Source organism: Psittacula echo, assembly GCF_963264785.1.
Source record: "Psittacula echo genome assembly, chromosome: 17".
In the NCBI taxonomy this organism is placed as follows: Eukaryota; Metazoa; Chordata; class Aves; order Psittaciformes; family Psittacidae; genus Psittacula; species Psittacula echo.
In genome coordinates, this window is record NC_137753.1 from 7,311,214 (window position 1) to 7,330,250 (window position 19,037).

General features: G+C 54.5%; 1 protein-coding gene across 1 annotated transcript; it reads right to left on the minus strand.

Moving 5' to 3' along the window:
- Positions 1–1,085: 1,085 nt before the first annotated feature.
- On the minus strand, positions 1,086–13,474 carry SLC2A1 (solute carrier family 2 member 1; the record flags this gene model as incomplete). The annotated part of the gene is made up of 10 exons (XM_080631347.1): positions 1,086–2,262; positions 2,532–2,735; positions 3,017–3,118; positions 3,223–3,327; positions 3,436–3,623; positions 3,697–3,859; positions 4,199–4,439; positions 4,634–4,794; positions 8,656–8,748; positions 13,457–13,474. The coding sequence occupies 10 exons, from the start codon at positions 13,472–13,474 to the stop codon at positions 2,065–2,067; spliced, it is 1,473 nt and encodes a 490-aa protein (XP_080487473.1). The 3' UTR covers positions 1,086–2,064.
- Between the last annotated feature and the right edge of the window lie 5,563 nt (positions 13,475–19,037).

A 19,037-nucleotide genomic window follows, 5' to 3' on the forward strand; every position in this document is an offset into this window, starting at 1 on the left:
TATCCCATGGGAGATGCTGCATCCTCACCCGTCCTCTCTATGGCTGCAACCATCACACCAGGGGGCACCGTGCTGCTGGCACCGGGCCTCGGGTCATGGGGGATTTGGGTCACAGCGCCCGGGGATTTGGAGCTGTGCCGGTAATCCCGGTGCTCTGAGCCTGCGCCATGGCCCAGCAGCTCCCGACCGCTGCTCCGGGCAGCTTCACCCTGCAAATACAGCCTGGAAATCAACTGTGCATTGGGATGAGCATCCCGGGAATGGGAACAGGCAGGGAGCTGCTGGTGAAGGCGCTGGGAAGAGCCTGGCACGAATCAGGAGTGGTTTTGGGGAGGTTTGAAAGATTTTAGTCATTTCCTGCACTGCACCAGCCGCTTCCCACACCTGCCCCAGGGGTGAGGAGAGGAAAAAGAGCCTGAAGTGACCAAAAGCAGAGTTTCTTTGCCTGGAATGTTCAGACTTGCAGGTCCTGGTGCCTTGGCAGGGAAAGAGGGGTAGGGACAAACGCTGCCAGGAGCAGGCCCGCCAGTGCTGGAGCCCTGCACAGTCACAGATCCAGGGAAGGGCTGGGATCCATGGAGGGGCTGGGACCCCCAACACCCCCCGGGTGCAGCCCCCAGGGGGGTGTTTTGCAACCAGGAATGTTATTCCCAGGGTGGAAAATCCTCACAGGGACACAGAGGAGCGATGGGGGCTCTGTAGGAGCCGGGTACCCCCGGCCCAGACAATGGCATCTACACACCAGCACAGGAGGGAGGATGAGGAGGACACAGTGCTGGAGGGTGACCACGATGCCCCGAGCTTCCCATCCCTGGAACAAAGGCACAGGCCAGGTCACTGCGTCCATCCTCCTTTATTGTGAGCGCTCCACGCACCTTCCTCTGGGCACTTCACTTTATACACTTGGGTTTTAAACCAAACCCCGCAGGCACCACGAGGGCTTTAGCACAGGGAACTTGTGAAGTGAATTATTCCCCCCCTCCCCTCCCTTTACCTTTATTTTCTTTCACGTGGAATCAATTCCCACCCACATGCATGTAAAAAACACTGCTTCAAGCCCTGTCTGTGGCTCGGGAAGGTGCCGGGAGCTCCCACAGCTGCGCTCAGGGATGTGCCGGGATCGTTCCCGTTATCTCTGAAGAGGACAGGTATTTTCCGGGGTTTGTTTTTAATATACTACAGCCTGGAACTCAGTGCAATAGGTACAACTACAGTGCAGGTACTGAACTATACAAAAGTCGTCCTACCCGTGGACAAAGCTGCTCCTCGTCGCTATAAAACTACCCCCTTTGCGTCTGTACCTTGTGGAGACGTTGTACAACGTGACTATACGCCGAGAGTATTTACAGTACGTCGCTCGTCGAATCAAACGCTATAACTTAAAAGGGCTCCTATGAACAACCACGGAACAAAAATATATATAATATAAATATCTTCCAGTCTATACACAGCGCGGGGAGGGGAGCTGGGTCCGGGGCTGTAGTGTGGGGCTGCCGGCGCGGCGCCGGCGGGCAAATATTGCCGAGGTTAAACCAAAGCGGAGGCTCCGCACCGGGACACCGAGCGCTCCAACCGCTGCCCCGGGTGGGAAATGGCCATCCACGACCCCCCCCGGGGGCTTTGAAATCAGTTAGACTGCGTTAAAAAAGAGCTGGTGGGGGCTTGCACCCATCCTGGCTTTAGGTTTAGTCAATTTACGTGATTTTTTTCTACGATTAGAACGTTAAAAAACATGAAACAGGTTCCAGCTTTAAAACCTTCCGCTACATGATTCTCGCCGAGGGACCCGTCGCGTCGTTCCAGACCCCAGGGAACGTGCCCCCGGCTGGAAAAACATCGATCGCCTTTGAAATCCTGGACGCGAAACCAGCTAAAACCAAAGAAAGAACCCCAAAAGAAACAAAAAAAGAATCGTTCCTAGCAGAAAAAAAAAATGAAATAAAACTTGATAATAAAATGGGTCGAGTCCGTCCCCGGTGGAGCGGGGGGAGCCGGGGCAGGGGCGCGCGGCCCCGCGCCATGGTCTGTACAGAGCGTTCCCAACCTCAGCCCCGGAGCGGCGGGTTAGACCTGCGAGTCGGCGCCCAGGCTGTGGAACTCATCTGGGGTTTTGTCGCACTGAGCCGCTCCTCCCTGCCGGAACCCGGAGGCGATCTCGTCGAAGGTCCGGCCCTTCGTCTCCGGCACCTTGAAGTAGGTGAAGATGAAGAAGAGGACTAACAGCACCGTGAAGATGATGAAGACGTAGGAGCCGCAGAGTTGCTGCAAGAAGGGAAGAGGAAGGAGGGGTGAGGGTGTGGGTGAAGCTGCTGCCCCATCACTGCAGCGCGTGCCCAAGGCTTCCCCGCCATTGAACATCCCAATGGGATGAGACCTGTAAGGACCAGCAGGTTCCACTCCCTGCTCTCCTCCTCAGTTCCATCCCTCCTCCCCCCAGCCCCAACCCAACCATCTTGGCCCAGGGTTTAGGCTCCAGGTAGGTGAGGTTCACACCAGCCCCATTCCCATCACAAGCCCCAGGAGATGATTACCGCAATGTACTGGAAGCCCATGCCCACAATGAAGTTCGAGGTCCAGTTGGACAACCCGGCAACAGCGAAGGCAGCGGGACGAGGGCCTTGGCTGAACAGTTCTGCCACGATGAACCAGGGGATGGGGCCTGGACCGATCTCAAAGAAGGCCACGAACCCAAAGATGGCCACGATGCTGAGGTAGGACATCCAGGGCATTTGGTCCTAGTCCAAGGGAGAGAGAAAAGGTTGGCGCGGTGCAGGAGGATGAAGCACCAGCGGTCCCAGAGGTGGGAATTGTGCAGGTGTGGTGCTGGCAGGGAAGCCATGAGGCTTCTCCAGACTGGAGTTCTGGGACCTCCAGAGAGAGGGGGACAGTCGTCACCTCCAGGAGGACCAACCCTTCCTCCTCTCCAACCACACCTCCCTCTTTGAGCTACCACAGAGGAGGGCAGCACACACAACCTCCTCCCAGCCCACCCATCCCTTCAATGCCCACCACTCACCAGCAGCGTCAGGGCAATGGTCATGAGCACCGCGCACGCCCCCATCCCGGCCAGGCCGATGAGGTGCAGCGTCCTGCGGCCAGCCCGCTCCACCACGAAGAGCTGTTGGATGGAGACACGTGTCCATCATCAGCACATCCCCAGCCTGGAGGAAAGCCTCATCTCTAACATCCACCCCAGCGAGGGCTCCATGAGCCAAAACTCACCGAAACAACTGTGAAAGCCGTATTGACCACACCAGAGCCAATGGTGGCATAGACGGGCTGCTCCACACCCGACTTCTCAAAGATGCTGGTGGAGTAGTAGAAGACCTACAAAGAGCAGTGCCATGAGGAAAGGAGCCAGGCCTTGGAGCCAGCTCAACCCAAGTCCTGGGTGAAACAGCTTCCCCCCGGCATCCACGTACCCCCCAAACTCACCGCATTGATCCCTGAGAGCTGCTGGGACAGCTGCAGGATGATGGCGATGAGGATGGGCTGGCGATACATGGGGGAGCGGAACAGCTCCATTATGGTGACCTTCTTCTCCCTCATCATTTGCCGGCTCTCCTCCTTCATCTCCTGGAGGTCGCTGCTGACGTCCGTTGTGCCCCGTAGCTTCTTGAGGACTAAGAGGAGAGTGGGAGTCAGGAGCAGCCGAGGAGCCTCCTGTGTGGTGGGACGAGCTCGGGGGTCACTCACCGCTCTTGGCTTTGTTCTCCTCATTGCGGTTGATGAGCAGGAAGCGGGGGCTCTCGGGGGCGAAGGGCAGGATGATGCACTGCAGCAGGGCAGGCACGAAGATGAAGCCCAGGAGCAGCGGCCACAGGGAGTCGTTTCCCATGATCAAGTCCAGACCGAAGACCTGAGGACAAGAGGGGCTGAGCCACTGTTTCCCTGCTCAAGCTGGACCCAACTCTGGTGCTCAGGGGCGTGCTGCCGTCCCAGCCACCCATCAGAGGGACACATCTTGCTTCCAGGTGGCTAACAGACACCATTCCATGACACTACCCATCCCAAACCTGCTCCTGCTGAGCCCCAGATCCATCTCTCCTCCACCCCAGCCCCATCTGAAGGGCTGTGCACAGTGCGCAGCACAGGCAACACTCTGTGCTGCTGCACACACCCCATCCCCTGAAGTGCCTAATGAACATCAGCACCAAAGACGGGGGAACACCCCCCAGGCTGGTTCTCCAGCACCTACCTGTGCAATGAGGATGCCCAAGACGATGCCGAGCTGGTGGAAGGTCCCCAGCGCGCCCCGCAGCGCAGTGGGTGATACCTCACCCACGTACATGGGCACAAAACCGGTGGTGAGGCCGGAGTAGAGGCCGATGATGAAGCGGCCGAGGATGAGCATCTCAAAGGAGAAAGCCATCTTGGAGAAGCCCATGAGGACGGCTGACACGAAGGCAAGAATGTTGGACATCAGCATGGAGTTGCGCCTGCAGAGGGAGGGGAGGAGGGTGGTGAGGACCACGGTGAGCTGAGAGGTTGAAGGGGTGTCAGGAGAACCTAAACATCAGCTCTGGGCAGGGGGGAGATGCCCAAAGCCATCCCCGCTGGGATACTTGGGTGGGATGAGGCTGTACAACCCCCTGTTGATGTCCACCAGGGGTTCACCACCCTCAGTGCTCACCGTCCAAAGCGATTGACAAAAAGCCCCACGGAAAAGGATCCAATCATGCCTCCAACGGAGAAGATGGCGACAGAGAGGGACCAGAGCGTGGTGAGGGTGGCAGGGCTGATGGGCTCACTGTATCGGTACAGCCACGTACGGTTGTAGAAGTCCTCAATCACCTGCAAAAAGGAGCGTGGAGAAACGAAGCCATGAGTCAAACCCAGGCCCGTTTCACCTGTGGCAGCGGTGTTACGAGTTGCCCGGCCTCAGCCCAGCCACCACAGGCCCTTGGCTGGCGTGTGGCTCACAAGACGATGCGTCACGGGGCCGGGAGCTGCCCGGCCGGTGGCTTGGCTCCAGCCCAAGGGAGGGAACCTGATGGGATGCACAGGGGAAATGCAGCCGGACGGGTTCTGGTCCTGCCCTGCCGAGAGGAGAGGCATTGCCGAAACACCTCTTGTGCCTCACCAGGCAGCCATGGGGAGGTCACGCTCCTCCCCGGGACATGGGAGGCGGGGAGGGATGTGGCTGCATCCCCGCAGGAGACACAGAGACGCTGGAGGAAGGTGAGGAAGACAGCAGGGTCACCCGGGTGGCTGATCACATCCCATCCCCTCACACAGTCCCTCCAAATTCATTTCTAGGGGGGTTTTCCTGCAGCACTTCTATAACACAACACTTCTGCTACAAATCTGCACCACCACCATGCTGCTGCAATGCCAACAGCCATGACACTCTTGAATTGCCATCTTCACAGAACACCCTTCTTCATATATTTTATGAATTCTTTTCATGTATTTTGAAAGCCAGCCCGCTGCCAAAAGCTTCAAGTGAAGGGTCACCCATACCCAAACCGAAAGAGCAAAGGGCTTGACAGGGAGGAGCAGGAGAAGCTCCTGCGAGCAGACGAAGCTGCTGCTGGCCATAGAGACTCCAAGGCCTCGCTGCCTCAATGGTGTCACAGGCACTGGGCTCCCGATGGAGTGTTTGCACATGGCACGGCTTTCCCATCACTTCCAGCACAAATGAGAGCTCCTTGCAGAGGCAGTGCCAGAAACATGCCCCGTGCTTCACCATCAGGTCCAATCATTCATTCTTTTCCTAAGCTTTCAAAGGCCCTGAACCATCAGGATTTCAATACTTCAGTGATTCCATTTGCCTCCTGCTCCACCCGGAGGCTTTGATCCTTTGGGGGCTTCATCCTCTTTTCCTACCATCAGAATAAATAACTGGGATCATGATCTGGAGAAGCCAGGCCCTTGGTGGGGGGAAGGACCCTGCACACACCCCACCAACCCTTGTGGTGCTCTGAATTCCTCTCAGCTTTCCCAAAAACCTCCTGCTCTCTCCCATTGAAGCAGACAAACCAAATCCAAGTGACAGCGGGTGCCCCAGCACTGGCTGAGCTACATGGGGTTTCCCTTGGCTTAACAAAACTTAACACCCGAATACCCCCATCCCAGTCCCCTTTCCTCCTGCAAAAAAGGATGGATGAAAAACCCACCATGAGCTGTTGGGAGAGTAGATTAAAAAGGAGTTTAAAGAGAGAAGCACGAAAAAAACCCAAACCAGTCTCGTTTCCCTAAAGTTGGGGGTTTTTTCCACTCTCTCGCCCTCATTTCACTGCAGCCAAGTGTTTCCTGCCAGCCCTAGCCCAGTCATCCCCTCCCCACATCACGTTGCAAACACCCCATAAGCACCAGGCTGCTGTTCCAGCAGCAGGAAGGACTATGTTAAGAGGAACACAAACCCAGTGGTCAGCCCCAGCCTGAGGAAGGAGCTCGGCTGCGAGGCCAACAGAGCTCCTGCTCCTGAGCTCCTGGAGCCCAAGGAATGATGCATCCCAGTCCTGCACCCCTGTGCCAATCCTTCACCTCAGTGCATCCCCATCCTGCATCCCCACCAGAGCAGGTTGCCCAAAGCAGCTGTGGCTGCCCAATCCCTGGCAGTGTCCAAGGCCAGACTGGACAGGGCTTGGAGCAACCCGCTCTAGTGGAAGGTGTCCCTGCCCATGGCAGGGGTTGGAACTGGATGAGCTTTAAGGTCCTTTCAACCTAAACCAGCCCGGGATTCCATGATTCTATAATCCCCATCCTGCACCCCAACGCATCCATCCCACTACCAGTCCTGTGCCCCAATGAATCCTGATGCATCCCCATCCTGCATCCCAACCCAAATCTTGTACCCCAATTTATCCTGATGCATCCTCATCCTGCACCGTGATGTATTTCCCATCTTGACCATGCACCTGATGCATCCAAATCTCAAAGCATCTCCGTCCTGTCCCCCAATGCATGCCCACTCCAACTCTGATGCATCTCAGTCCTGCGCCCTAATGCATCCCCATCCTGCATCCCAGTTTATCCCAATGCACCCCCATCCCAACCCTGCACCCTGAAGTCCCAATGCATCTCCATTCTGCACCTCAATGCATCCGCATCCCAAACCTGAATCCTGATGCAGACCCAATCCCGCACCCCCAGTGTATCCCCCCAAAGGTGGGATGAACCCTCATGCCCAGATTGTCCTGCTGCCCCAGACCACATTCATCCTGCCCTCGATACAGAGCACCCCAAACCCTTCCCCCCATCAGTTCTGCCCCAGGGTCACTCACTGGGTGACTCGCCCCTAAAACACTCAGCCTGGGCCTGGCCTCAGCCCTGGGAGCTCAATCCTAGAAGGGAAGCTGAGGCAACCCCTTTGGGGGTCTGCAGGAACCACAGTTCAGCCCCGGTTTGGATGCAGTCCCATCCACATCATCCCAAGGAGCATCTCCTGGATCACGTGAGGATGGAGAAAAGTCCTTCAGCCGCAGGGAATCGCTGTGTCCTTGGGATGAATGATGTTAGGCAATAATTACAGAGCGCTGCTCCCCACGGAGCCAAAGCCTGGGGAGAAACAAGGGCAGGAGCCAGGAAGCAGCTTCCTCAGCACAGCTCCAGGCATTGCCCAGCTCGCTGCCATCTCCAACGCTGCTCCTATTGCCCGTCTCCAGAGGAGGATGCTCACTGCCAGCTGAGCACAAACATCACCAGTGCGGATTGGTCCAGGGGAAGGCGAGCAGGGATCAGGAATTTTTAGCAGGAAGATGCTTTCAGCAGACAGGTGCATGCAGCAGATGGAATCCGCAGCCTCCAGCCACATGGAATTCTGCTAAAGCCACTCACTGGGACTCCAATTTAATGCAATTCCTCGAATAACGTCACGTCTTTTTGCTCTTTCCATGCTGACGGGGCCCGGGAAGTTTTTGCACGGGGTCTTCTCTCCCATGAGGAGGGTTTTTGGTGATGGAGGTGGAATTTTGCAGCCCACTCACTGGTAACAGGATCAAACCCTCTTGCAGTGTGAATCCTGAATCCTGCCTCAGTGGTTTCAGTTACTCGGGGCAGTGAATGGTGTGATGCTCAGGGATGGGGCCTGATCTGTCCTTCCACACCTCGCCCCAGCAGCGAAGCTTTACCCAGGGCATGCTGCAAGCGCCACATGGGGTCTCTGAGCTAACGTTTCCCAGGCTTTAATACCTCCAAAAGCCACATAAATTGGGGAACATCAAGTTTTTCCAGGCTCCCACGTACCTACCGGTCGATGGAGGGTGCTGACACTAAGCTGGGGAAGGAGCAGATGCCTCCTGCTCTCCATCTTCCTTCAAACACAGCCTGTCCCGGCTGCCCACTCTCCTCCCAGGGATGTCCTGCCCTGACACTCTGGGATGCAAAGCTCCCATTGGAGCAGCCATTCCTCCCCTCCAGATGACTCAAACCCCAATTAACTCGCAGAGCTTTGCTCAGAGGCGAGGTTAAAAGTTACGCCGGTCCCACCCAGCGAGCATCCTGCACGCGTTCCTGGGATTTTTCCCAGCAAAAACGCTAAGCAAGGAGGAAGCTAATTCTCCCGGGAAGGTCGGAGCTGGCTAACTGCAATCCCATTATGGGCAGTAAGCTGCCTGGTGGGATGTTCTATTTTAGTCAGGCTGGCAGCAGGCACGGGTTTGTTTTGGGGCAGAGGGGATGGAGTTTTGCTGTGGCCCAGAGCAATCTCACCTTCTGTGGGGCGTTGATGACACCGGTGTTGTAGCCGAACTGCAGGGAACCCAGCACCGCTCCTCCCACAGCGAGCATCAGGCGGGCCGTCATCTGCAAAAGGGGGAAGAGAACCACAATGAGGGGTTAAAGTTGGGATCCCAGCTATGTCCCCCCTTCTCCCTATCAGAGACGACCCCAGTGCTTCCCCCCAAGGAGCTGCAGGAGGAGGAATGATGCTCGTTAGGTTATAGATTCAGTGAGGCTGGAAAAGAGCTTTAAGATGATCAAATCCAATCATTCCTCAGCACTGCCAAGGCCACCACTAACCCATGGCACTGAGGGCCTTGTCTCCAAGGTGTGTGAACACTTGCAGGGACGGTGACTCCAGCGCTACCTTGGGCAGCCTGTTCCAATGCCTGAGCACCCTTTGGGGAAGGAATTGTTCCTAATCTCAGGTCTAAACTTCCCCTGGCACAGCTTGAGGCTGTTTCTTTTTGTCCTATCCCTTGTTCCCTGGGAGCAGAGACCAACCCCACCTCACTACAACCTCCTGTCAGGTAGTTCTAGAGAGTGGTAAGTCCCCCCTGAGCCTTTCCTGTGATCATGGATACACAGGATAAAACTTGCTTTTATTATGGCATCCGTGTGGACTAAAGGGGAAAAAATAATCACAAAACCACCAGTTTGAGCTTAACAAAACCACAATAATACTGTTTGGGGATTCCAGGAATTTTATCTGGGCACGCAAGGTCCTCTCCGCAAGCTCCACGTGACACAAGTAGCTCGCCAGCGCGGGACGCTACTGGGCACGGCACCGGTGTGGGGATGCCCCAGCGTGGAGATGCTCTGGGCAGACACTAACGAAGCGGGTTTGCATCAGAGCCTCATTAACAGTCACTGAGCAAAACCCGGCTACTGGCAGCCCCTTCGCCTGCCTCCTCTTCCTCCTGCTTAAGTCCCGACGACAATCAGAGCCTTGTCTGGGAGCAGGGTCAGGGCAGGCCAGTGCTTGGGCCACCTTCGTTAACAGCCCAATTATCCCAGGCGGGAGGTTTTCCCAGCACCCAGCTCCAAGAACCAGGATCCGACATTCCCGTTAATCAGCTTTGGGATGATCCACGTGAAATTTATAAACCCCTTAATGTGGGGTCTGGGCTCTCTCCCCAGTTATCCCAAGTACCAGTGTGTGACCCAGGGATGCTCCCCCAGCATCTCAGATTAAGATTCCCAAGGGATTGGTGCTGGTCAAACCCCACCTAAAGGTAACCCCTAAATCAGAGGGACCACAGCAAAGCAAACATGGGGAAAAAATGTATTTTCTTATTTAAGAAGCATTTTCTTCCTTTTTTATTTAACGACTGACCTCGCCTCTCCGGCCAAACCACTTCCCTCCATGTTAAAGTTTGTAGGGAGAAAGCAACAGGGAATAAAGGCAGCCTCGTTAATGAAGCCCATTAATTAGGCTTGGCCCCAACACAACTAATCAGGGACATTTTGGCACGGGGTTCTGTTGGGTGCCTCTGAATAAACCCAACCTGAGAATCAAACACCCGGCTTGAGAGGGCAAAAACAGGCTGGGGAGGTGCTGGCATCCCAGATAAAGACGGGGAAAAAAGCCCCCCAAAATCCCAAATTCCAACTGCAACCTCTTCCATCCGCCTGCTGCTCTGGAAAACTGCAACAGGCAACACCGGGAATGCTGAAATCAACCCACGCGTGGGTAAATGTTGTTTGAAAAATGAGGGGGTTTGGTATTTCGAGAATTTTGGGGGTATTTCGGGGTGTTTCTAGGGTTTGGGGTTGCAGTTTTCCCTGTACATCCCTCAGGGCCGTCCCACCCGCCCCAGCAGGTCGGTGAGTCACAGGCGGCACCGCGCCGCAGGGATGGGGATGCATCGCACCGGCACGAACTTTGCTCCGACAACGCGGCAGGTAGCAACACCTCCTCTTTCCAGCGCTGCCACTGCCCCTCCAGAGCTCAATAATGAAGTTACTTTCGTAATGTCAACCTCTACAAGAGAAGAAAACCCTTAAATTTTTAACCTCTAGCGAAAAAAAACAAGTTGTGTTTCAAACATGCAGCAAAACCCTCAGTATTTTTAACCTCTAGCGTAAAAAACTGTATTCTGATGACTGGATGGGGCTGGCTTGGAGGGAAGCTGCTGGTTTGGAGGCTCTTCCCAGGCAGGGTCAGCGTGAGTCAGCTCCTCCCGCTCGCTTCTGCCTTCCCAGCTCCAAACATGCTGCCCGGCCCGATCCGGGCGCGTTTGGGCTTTAACCTCACCATTAAAGGAGAGGCTTAAGATGGCGAGTTAGGGAATTAAAAAAAAAAAGGAAAGTTGGGTTTTAGAAGCAGCCTTGCATGGGCAACTCCTGCGAGGCCACGTGGGGGGGGGGCTTTCCGGCTCTTTTTTAACTGCTCGCAGAAAACAGCAGCTTTATTAGGAGTTTAAAGACGGGGGGGGGGAGTGGAAAAAGCCCAAAGCAACATAATTCCCTTTCGTGCTTTTGTGCAATAACCTTATTTACAGCCTGGATACAGCCAACGCTTGTGTTTATCCCTCCAGCCCGGCTATACCTTATGGGAAGGTGAGCGCAGCACTTGCGATTTTAATAAATTCATTTTCTCTTTGTTGCTTCCTGCTTCCTCCAGCGCTCGAACGAGGAAGCATCAGCCCGTGGGGTGACAGCAGCACCCCCAAACCTTTTAGCTTCACAACTCACTTTTCTACCCAATTTCCTCCAACACGGAAGGATTTCAGGACATTGCCTGCCTCATGGAACAAGGAAATGAATAATTCCTTTAAAACTATTAATAAAAATATTTTTAAAAAAAAAGTGTCCCAGGAGGGAATTCCGGGAAGATCCACATTTAAAGAGCCCATAAAAATCAGCCACGAAGCTTTAACGACCATCCCGGAGGAGGCTCTGTCCCGGGATGGGCCAGATGTCCCTCTGTCCCAACCCGGGATGGAGGCAGGGGGTGAGCACGGGGAGGGCACGCAGCCACCATGCAGCATAGCGCACGCCGGCTCGGGGTGAAGCGATCCAGACCCGGCCATTGCCCGGGATAACACGGCCGCACGCTGGCTCCCGGCCCAGGAAAAACTTACGCACCCACCGAAGGCCGGGTTAAAGCCACATATGGGGGGATAGTTGGCATCCAAAGCGAAGGGTAACGCTGGCACCGCGAGGATCAGCTGAGATCTGGGGGGGATTATCGAACCCGCGGGGTCGGAGCTGCGTTATTTCATGTATTTATTTATTCCCCCCCCCCCCCCCCCCTTCCCTTCCTCCTTAAAGGTCAGCCGGGGACGGCGACTCGATCCGTTCGAGTTTTGCAACCGCAACAGCGTCTGCGACAAGCCCGGGAGATGTTGTCGCAGGCAAAGCGCTGGAGCAGCCCAAATAAAAGCACGTCCTGCTTTAATAACACGAAACATCGCATTGAGGGATGGAGGGGTGAGCTCGTCCCGGCACCCCCAGCATCCCACCGAGGGCTGCTCCGATAGAAATCCCTTTTTCCCCGGGTAAAACACGCTCGGGGTTTAAGCATCGCAGCAAAACCTTTCCTGCAATTAATCACCTTTAACATAAATTAATCATTTCTCATCCTAATTCATCTAATGGGGTAGTTATTAGGGTGGCAGAGGGAAGGGTGCGTGTGTCCCCAACGCCGATCCGGTGGCCGGGATCAAGCGCATCGGGTTTCTTCGTTAGGAGGAGAGCAAATTTCTTGCTAATTCCCGGCCCCATGGCCGCGCTGCCAGGAGTCACGTTCCCGGCTCCCACCCCCAAACCTCTCCCAAAAAAAGCCTGGCGCTGGGGAAGAGCCAGCCCCGGAGAAAAGCCCTTAAGAAACACCACATACCTATATAAACATAGGGCGAAACGCGAGGAAAATGGGACTCCCAACTCGCCAAAGACGGGGAGGGAAAAGAAGGAAGGGAGAAGAGTAAGATCCCTGTTTCTGTGACATCTTTAATTGGGATAAAGTGATTATTTTGGAGGGGGTTAATTACGCATCGCCACGGAGCCAATTTTGTATTTCCTTCCCTGGAAAATAACAACCAGCAAATACCTGAATGGATCCCAAAGTGCAACCAGAAGGGAATATTGGGGGGGGGGGGTGTCATCAGGGCCAGGCTCTAACATTAAGGACCCCGCTGTAATGAACTCACCTTCCTCATTTAGGGCCTGACGTTGCATCACTTTAACCCACCTCTAACGGGGGCTGACGCTCCGGGGGGGCCCAGCTGCTGCCGGCCGGCGAGTTTATGGCATTTAATAACTCATTTCATAGCTTTTGGGGGGGAATTGATGGGCATTGGGTCAGAACAGTGCGAAGAGCCCGCAGTGCGATGGGACCCAGCACCGCAGCGAGGCCCCCCCCTTCCCTCTCAGTGCCCCCCAAAACAAACTCAGCGCTTCGGGGTTCTCACTGAGTTGCCCTCACACACACCCACCCCCAAATTGGGGCCAAAACCGCCTTTTCTGGGCTCTTCCTTCAGCATTCCCTCACCTCAAAGCTGAGCCCCCCCGAGCCCCGTTCCCGCGCACTTGGGGGGGGGGGGGGCACCGTTTCAAGTGGGGTTTTCTCCGCGTTTCTGAGGTAAAATCTTCACCAAAACGCCAGTTCCGCGCGCGGGCCGCCACACACGGGCGCCGGGGGCTGCGACCGGCGGCGCAGAGAGGCCCCAACGCGGCTGCCTCCCTCCCTGCTCTCCCGGGACGGTCGCGGCTCTCCTGTTGTGTAACGCGGCGGTAACGGGGGGGGGGTTAAGGAGGAAGCGAGTGTTTCCAGGCCGGGCGCGCTCACCTTGCTGCCGGTCTCCATGGCGGCCCCGGCGCGGCGACGGCAACAGCGGCGGCAGCGGCGGCGGGACGGGCGCGGGGGGGGCGGCGGAGCGGCGCGCGGCGGAGCGGAGCGGTGGCGCGCGGCCGCGGCGGGGGCATCAGAGCGGCTTAAGAGGGGCGGGGGGCGCGCGGCGGCGCGGGAGCGGCGGCGCCCATTGGGCGGCGGAGGGACAGGGGGTGGGCGGGGCCGAGCGGGCAGGGGCGGGGCGAGGAGGGGGGCGTGCGCGGGGCGGGGAGGGGGGTGTGTGTGGGAGTGGGGGGGGGGGCGCGCGCGTGCGGGGCTGCACGTGGGCGGCGGGGGCGGGGCCGGGCGCGTGAGCGCGGGTGTGCGCGCGTGAGAGCGTGCGGCGCGCGTGCGCGTGTGCGGGGGGGGGGGGGGGGGGGGTGTGCGAGCGTGCACGTGGCTGTGTCTGTGCGTGTGCGTGTACGTGTGTGTACACGTGTGTGTGTGTGCCTGTACATGTGTGTGCGCCTGTGAGTGTGCAAGGGTGAGTGTACATGTGTGTGTGCCTGTACATGTGTGTGCGCCTGTGAGTGTGCAAGGGTGAGTGTACATGTGTGTGTGCCTGTACATGTGTGTGCGCCTGTGAGTGTGCAAGGGTGAGTGTACATGTGTGTGTGCGCCTGTACATGTGTGTACACCTATGAGTGTGCAAGGGTGAGTGTACATGTGTGTGTGTATGTACATGTGTGTGTACACCTATGAGTGTGCAAGGGTGAGTGTACGTGTGTGTGTGCATGTGTGTGTGTGTGCCTGTACATGTGTGTACACCTATGAGTATGCAAGGGTGAGTGTACATGTGTGTGTGCAGGTATGAGTGTGCAAGGGTGATTGTACTTGTGTGTGTGTACATGTGTGAGTGTGTGTGTGCTTATACCTGTGTGTGCACCTATGAGTGTGCAAGGGAGTGTGTACATGTGTGTGTGTACATGTGTGAGTGTGTAAGGGTGTGTGCCTATACCTGTTCGTGCACCTATGAGTGTGCAAGGGGGTGGGTACATGTGTGCGTGCATGTACATATGTGTACACATGTGAGTGTGTAGGGGTTTGTGCCTGTACATGTGCACCTATGAGTGTGCAGGGGGTGTGTACGTGTGTGTGTGTGTGCATGGATATGTGTGTACCTATGTGAGTGTGTGTGTGCCTGTATCTGTGTCTGTTCAGCTATGAGTGTGCAAGGGGGGGTGTACGTGTGTGTGTGTGTACGTGTGTGTGTGCATGTACATGTGTGTACACATGTGAGTGTGTAGGGGTGAGTGCCTGTGTGTGTGTGTGCCTGTATGTGTGTGTGTGTGCACCTATGAGTGTGCAAGGGTGAGTGTATGTGTGTGTGCATGTACATCTACTCACACGTGTGTGTGCCTATATGCGTGTGTGTGCACATGCAGGCGTGCAAGAGCATGTGCCTATATTTGTGTGTGTGCAGTTATGAGTGTGCACGGGTGTGCGTGGCTGGATATGTGGGTGCATGTGGGTGAGTGTGCGAGGGTGACTCTGTGTGTGTGTGCATGTACAGGTGTGTACACGTGTGAATGTGTAGGGGGGTGCGTGAGTGTGCAAGTGTTTGTACCTGTACCTGTGTGTGCACACGTGAATAAGCATGAAGCTGTGCTTGCACATGTGTGTGAGTGTGCAAGGGTGTGCGCCTGTACCTCGGTGTGCTTGTGTGTGCACAAGCGAGTGTGCAAGTGTGTGTGCCTGTATGTTTGTGCATGCACACGTGAGCAAGTGTGTGTCTGTACATGTGTGCGCATGCGTGTGCCTGTGCAAGCACTTGGCTGCAAGCCCCATGAGCTGTGTACGTGTGTGTGCACGCACGTGTGTATGTGTGTACACACGTGTGTCTGTGTATATGTGTGTGCATGCAGGCAACACATCCTGTGTCCCACCGAGGGGATGCCATGGGGAAAACACAACAAACGTGGAAAGAAAAAGACAAAAAAGAGAAAAAAAGGTTGGGAAAAAAAAAAACCCAGACAGAAGGGGGGGGAAAAGGACAAAAAATGCCAAAAAAAATTAAAAGGCAAAAAAAATGTTTTAAAAATTAAAAAAAATTTAAAAAAAGGGAAAAATGGCATGAGAATGGAAAAAAGGCCAAAAAAGGCAAAACCAGCAGAAAATTCCAAAAAAAGTTTAAAAGTGTGAACAAAGTCCCCAAATTAAAAAAAAAGCCCAAAAGAAAAAAAAAAAAGGCAAAGAAAGGCAAAAAAAAAAAAAAAAGGCAAAAAGCAAAAGGCAAAACATGATAAAAAAATCTCACAAAATTGGTTAAAAAAGGCAAAAGAAATAAAAAGGCAAAAATTAAAAAATGCCAGAATAAAAAAAAAAAAGCTTAAAAAGGGCAAAAAAAATTTCACATGCAGAAATCGGGCAAAAAAAATTTCCAAAAATTCCTCATCTCCGGCTCATTCATTTTCCCATTTATTTATTTTCCCGTTCATTTCTTTTCCTAAAGCTGCAAAATTTGGCCCCGAATTTGGCCTTCGGGCGAATCCTCCTCTCTGGCCCCCACCAAATTCCCGGTGTCACGATCCCAAACCCCTGCTTTATTTTTGCCCCCGGTTCTGCTCATCCCGGCTGGGAAGCGCGGATTCTTTTTGCTGATCTGGCCTTTCCCTGGATGTCCGGGAATGCTGATGGAGGGGAATGAGCTGGCAGCAGGATAATCCCGGTGGAGCCGACGAGCTGGAGGGGATTTAGGGGAGATTTTGTCCATCCGGATCCCTCAAATGGGGTTAAACCGAGACTCCAGCGCTGCCGGGGGTGCAGGAATAGGGGGAAACAAGGGGAAAATGGGATTTTACGTTTGGAGGGTCAAGGAGGGAGGGTTATGGTCCATGGGGATGGGCTCAGGGGTTGGAATGGTGGGAAGACCAAGGCCATGGCAATGGGCTCAGGAACTGGAATTGTGTCAAGGCCAGAGGCCACGGGGATGGGCTCGGTGTCTCCAAAGGGATTCAAGCTGTGCTGGAAGCCAGAGACCATGGGGATGGGCTCAGGAGCTGGAATTCTGTCAGGGCCAGAGACCACGGGGATGGGCTCAGGAGGTGGAATTGTGTCAGGGCCAGAGGCCACGGGGATGGGCTCGACATCTCCTTCCTCACTCACATTTGGGCTCTGGCTCACCGGTGTGGATCACACACACACAGAGCCAAAAATCCTAGATTATCCCTAAAAAATTTAGGGAAACCCTTAGCACTTCACCTCTGATGCTGAGCATCCTTGGGGTAAGGCTAATCCAACTGGGAATTTAGTGTTTGAGCTTGGAGGGGCTTTAGAATAAATCCCAGAACCAAAAAAAGGGTTTTCTTCCCCCCTTTTAAATCCAGGCAAAAATGCCCCAAAATGGGATTTTCCAGAGATCCACCATCCCAATCTCTCCCCATGCCCCCAGAAATCACAGAATAAGAAATAAACCCACCAAAGCTTGGCATTCCGGGTGGAATTCCCTGTCCCAAACTGCTGGAAGCAGCTGCCAACATCTGGCCAGGGCTGTACCCAGTGACCCTGTTACAAACCAGGTCATCCCGTGGCAGTTCCGGGATCTTGGAAGCTGCAGGTTGAGAAGGGATCAGGTCAGGAAGCGGCTAAAGCTGCAAAACATCAGCCCAGGTGATGAAATCCAGGGCAAAGTCCATAAGGAAACTGGGATTTGTAATGAAATCGGGTTAGGCAATGCCAGCACAACCTTCCCCAGGGATTTCAGGCCTAAAATATCTCGGGTTGGCTTTTCCATTGGGATTTCGTGTTGCTTCTGGAGGAGTTTTGGCTCCATCCCAGCAGCATCCCGGGTCCAGCTTGAGGGATGCAGTGAAGCATCGTCCCCATCGCCCCAACCCTGCAGACACCAAAGCTCTTTAACATAAGCCAGGTTCGGATTTAAAAGCTGGATCCTCCTGGATTTCCCTTTTTGTCTTTAATCCAGGACTGGTTGAACCCTTCTCCATGATAGATCGGGATTAAAGCACTTCAAACCAGTCCTTGGAGTGGAGTGAGAGTCAGACACTCTGTGTCCAAGGAAGGGAGGACACTGAACCCAACACAAGTGATTGCCGTCAATTAATTGATCCCAATTAATAAGCAATGAGTTTTCCAGGCTGGGCAGTGATTTTCTAGTCCTAAACTGTGCTGGTTTGGGTGGCTTTTCACCCTTTAACAATGGAAAAGATTGGAAAACAAAGGGAATTTCTTCTTTAGCCATTAAAGGGGGAAAACGATCCCTTGCTCCCGGGTCTTGCCGAGGTGGATTTTGCCTTTCAGCCCTTATTTTGCAGTTTTAGGGTTGCATGGAAACACGGGGAGAAAAGAGGCCGGGGCTAAAAATACTCCGGTGAGTCACGGCATGGCGCTGGGAATGTCGTGCCGACGGAGCCGGAGCCGAAAACCATGGGAAGGGGAGGGGGAAAATCCATTTTCCCTTCGGCTTCACACGTTCCTGCAAGTGGATTCTTCTTCTTCCTCCAAGCAGAGAGAAAAAGGGGGATATATAAATACATATATATATATCCACGCACATATATATGTCTATAATGCTGCTTTTCCCTGCACATCAAAACTCCTTGGACTTCCCACACAGCCAAAAGCACAGAAAAAGGGGATTCCCCCCCTCTTTCCCGTAATATTGAGATGAAATAATTCCCATCTGTTGGAGTTTTGTCCCCTTCAGGAGCTGTTTCTGGAGCCAAAGGAGAGAGGCTGTTCACAATCACAATTAATCAGTAATGATATTAAGCGGGTAATGGCTGCTCCCACATCCTAATTTTCAGGGATGCTCCTTTTTGGTTAATTTTTGATTGATTCCGTTGGTTTCCCCCCCATTCCAACCATGGGGATGCTGCTATGGGGGAGTCGGGGGGGTTGCAGGGTTGGGGGGGGTTCAGCCACTGGGATCTTCTGTGCTTGGGTGGAAAAGGGGTGGAAAAAGGACACTTGGCCTGGTTACTGCCCCGAGGGCAGCGCGTCCCCAAGGCCTCCAAGGTCCTTGTGATAAGGGATGTGCGAGCAAGAGTCAGGAGGGAAGGAGTCCCCTGTCACCTCACACCCAGCATCCTCCGCTCCCGGCATCGCCATCCCAGCGGGAATCCACCCAGACCTGCAGGATTTAGGAATTCTCCACGTTTTTTGGGGGGAGAATCTAGAGAAATCATGGGTTTCCACCCAGAGTGCTGGTTTTCTTTGGAGGCGGATTTTGGCCTCTCCATCCCATGCTCCCCACTGGGTTTGGCAAAGCCAAAAATGCTGATTTTTCACCCAAAATAGCCCAATCTTACTGATCTAAGGCAGCCTGCAAGCTGCCAGTGCAGAGGGAATGTCCTGCTCATCAAATGGGCTTTCTGTGACTCATGGGGAGCTTGCAAAGAGGTTAAAGGAGGATTTTGGGGCTGAATTTCATGGATTTGGGGGACAGGGGGTTGCACAAATATGGTTTCAGAGGCTGGGAGCATCGTCATTGTTGGAATATTAAAGGCAAGGGTGGGCTGGGGGCTGCCGAGCATCTCTTGTTGGGATGCAGGGCAAGATGCTCCTCGCATCCTGCTTTAGG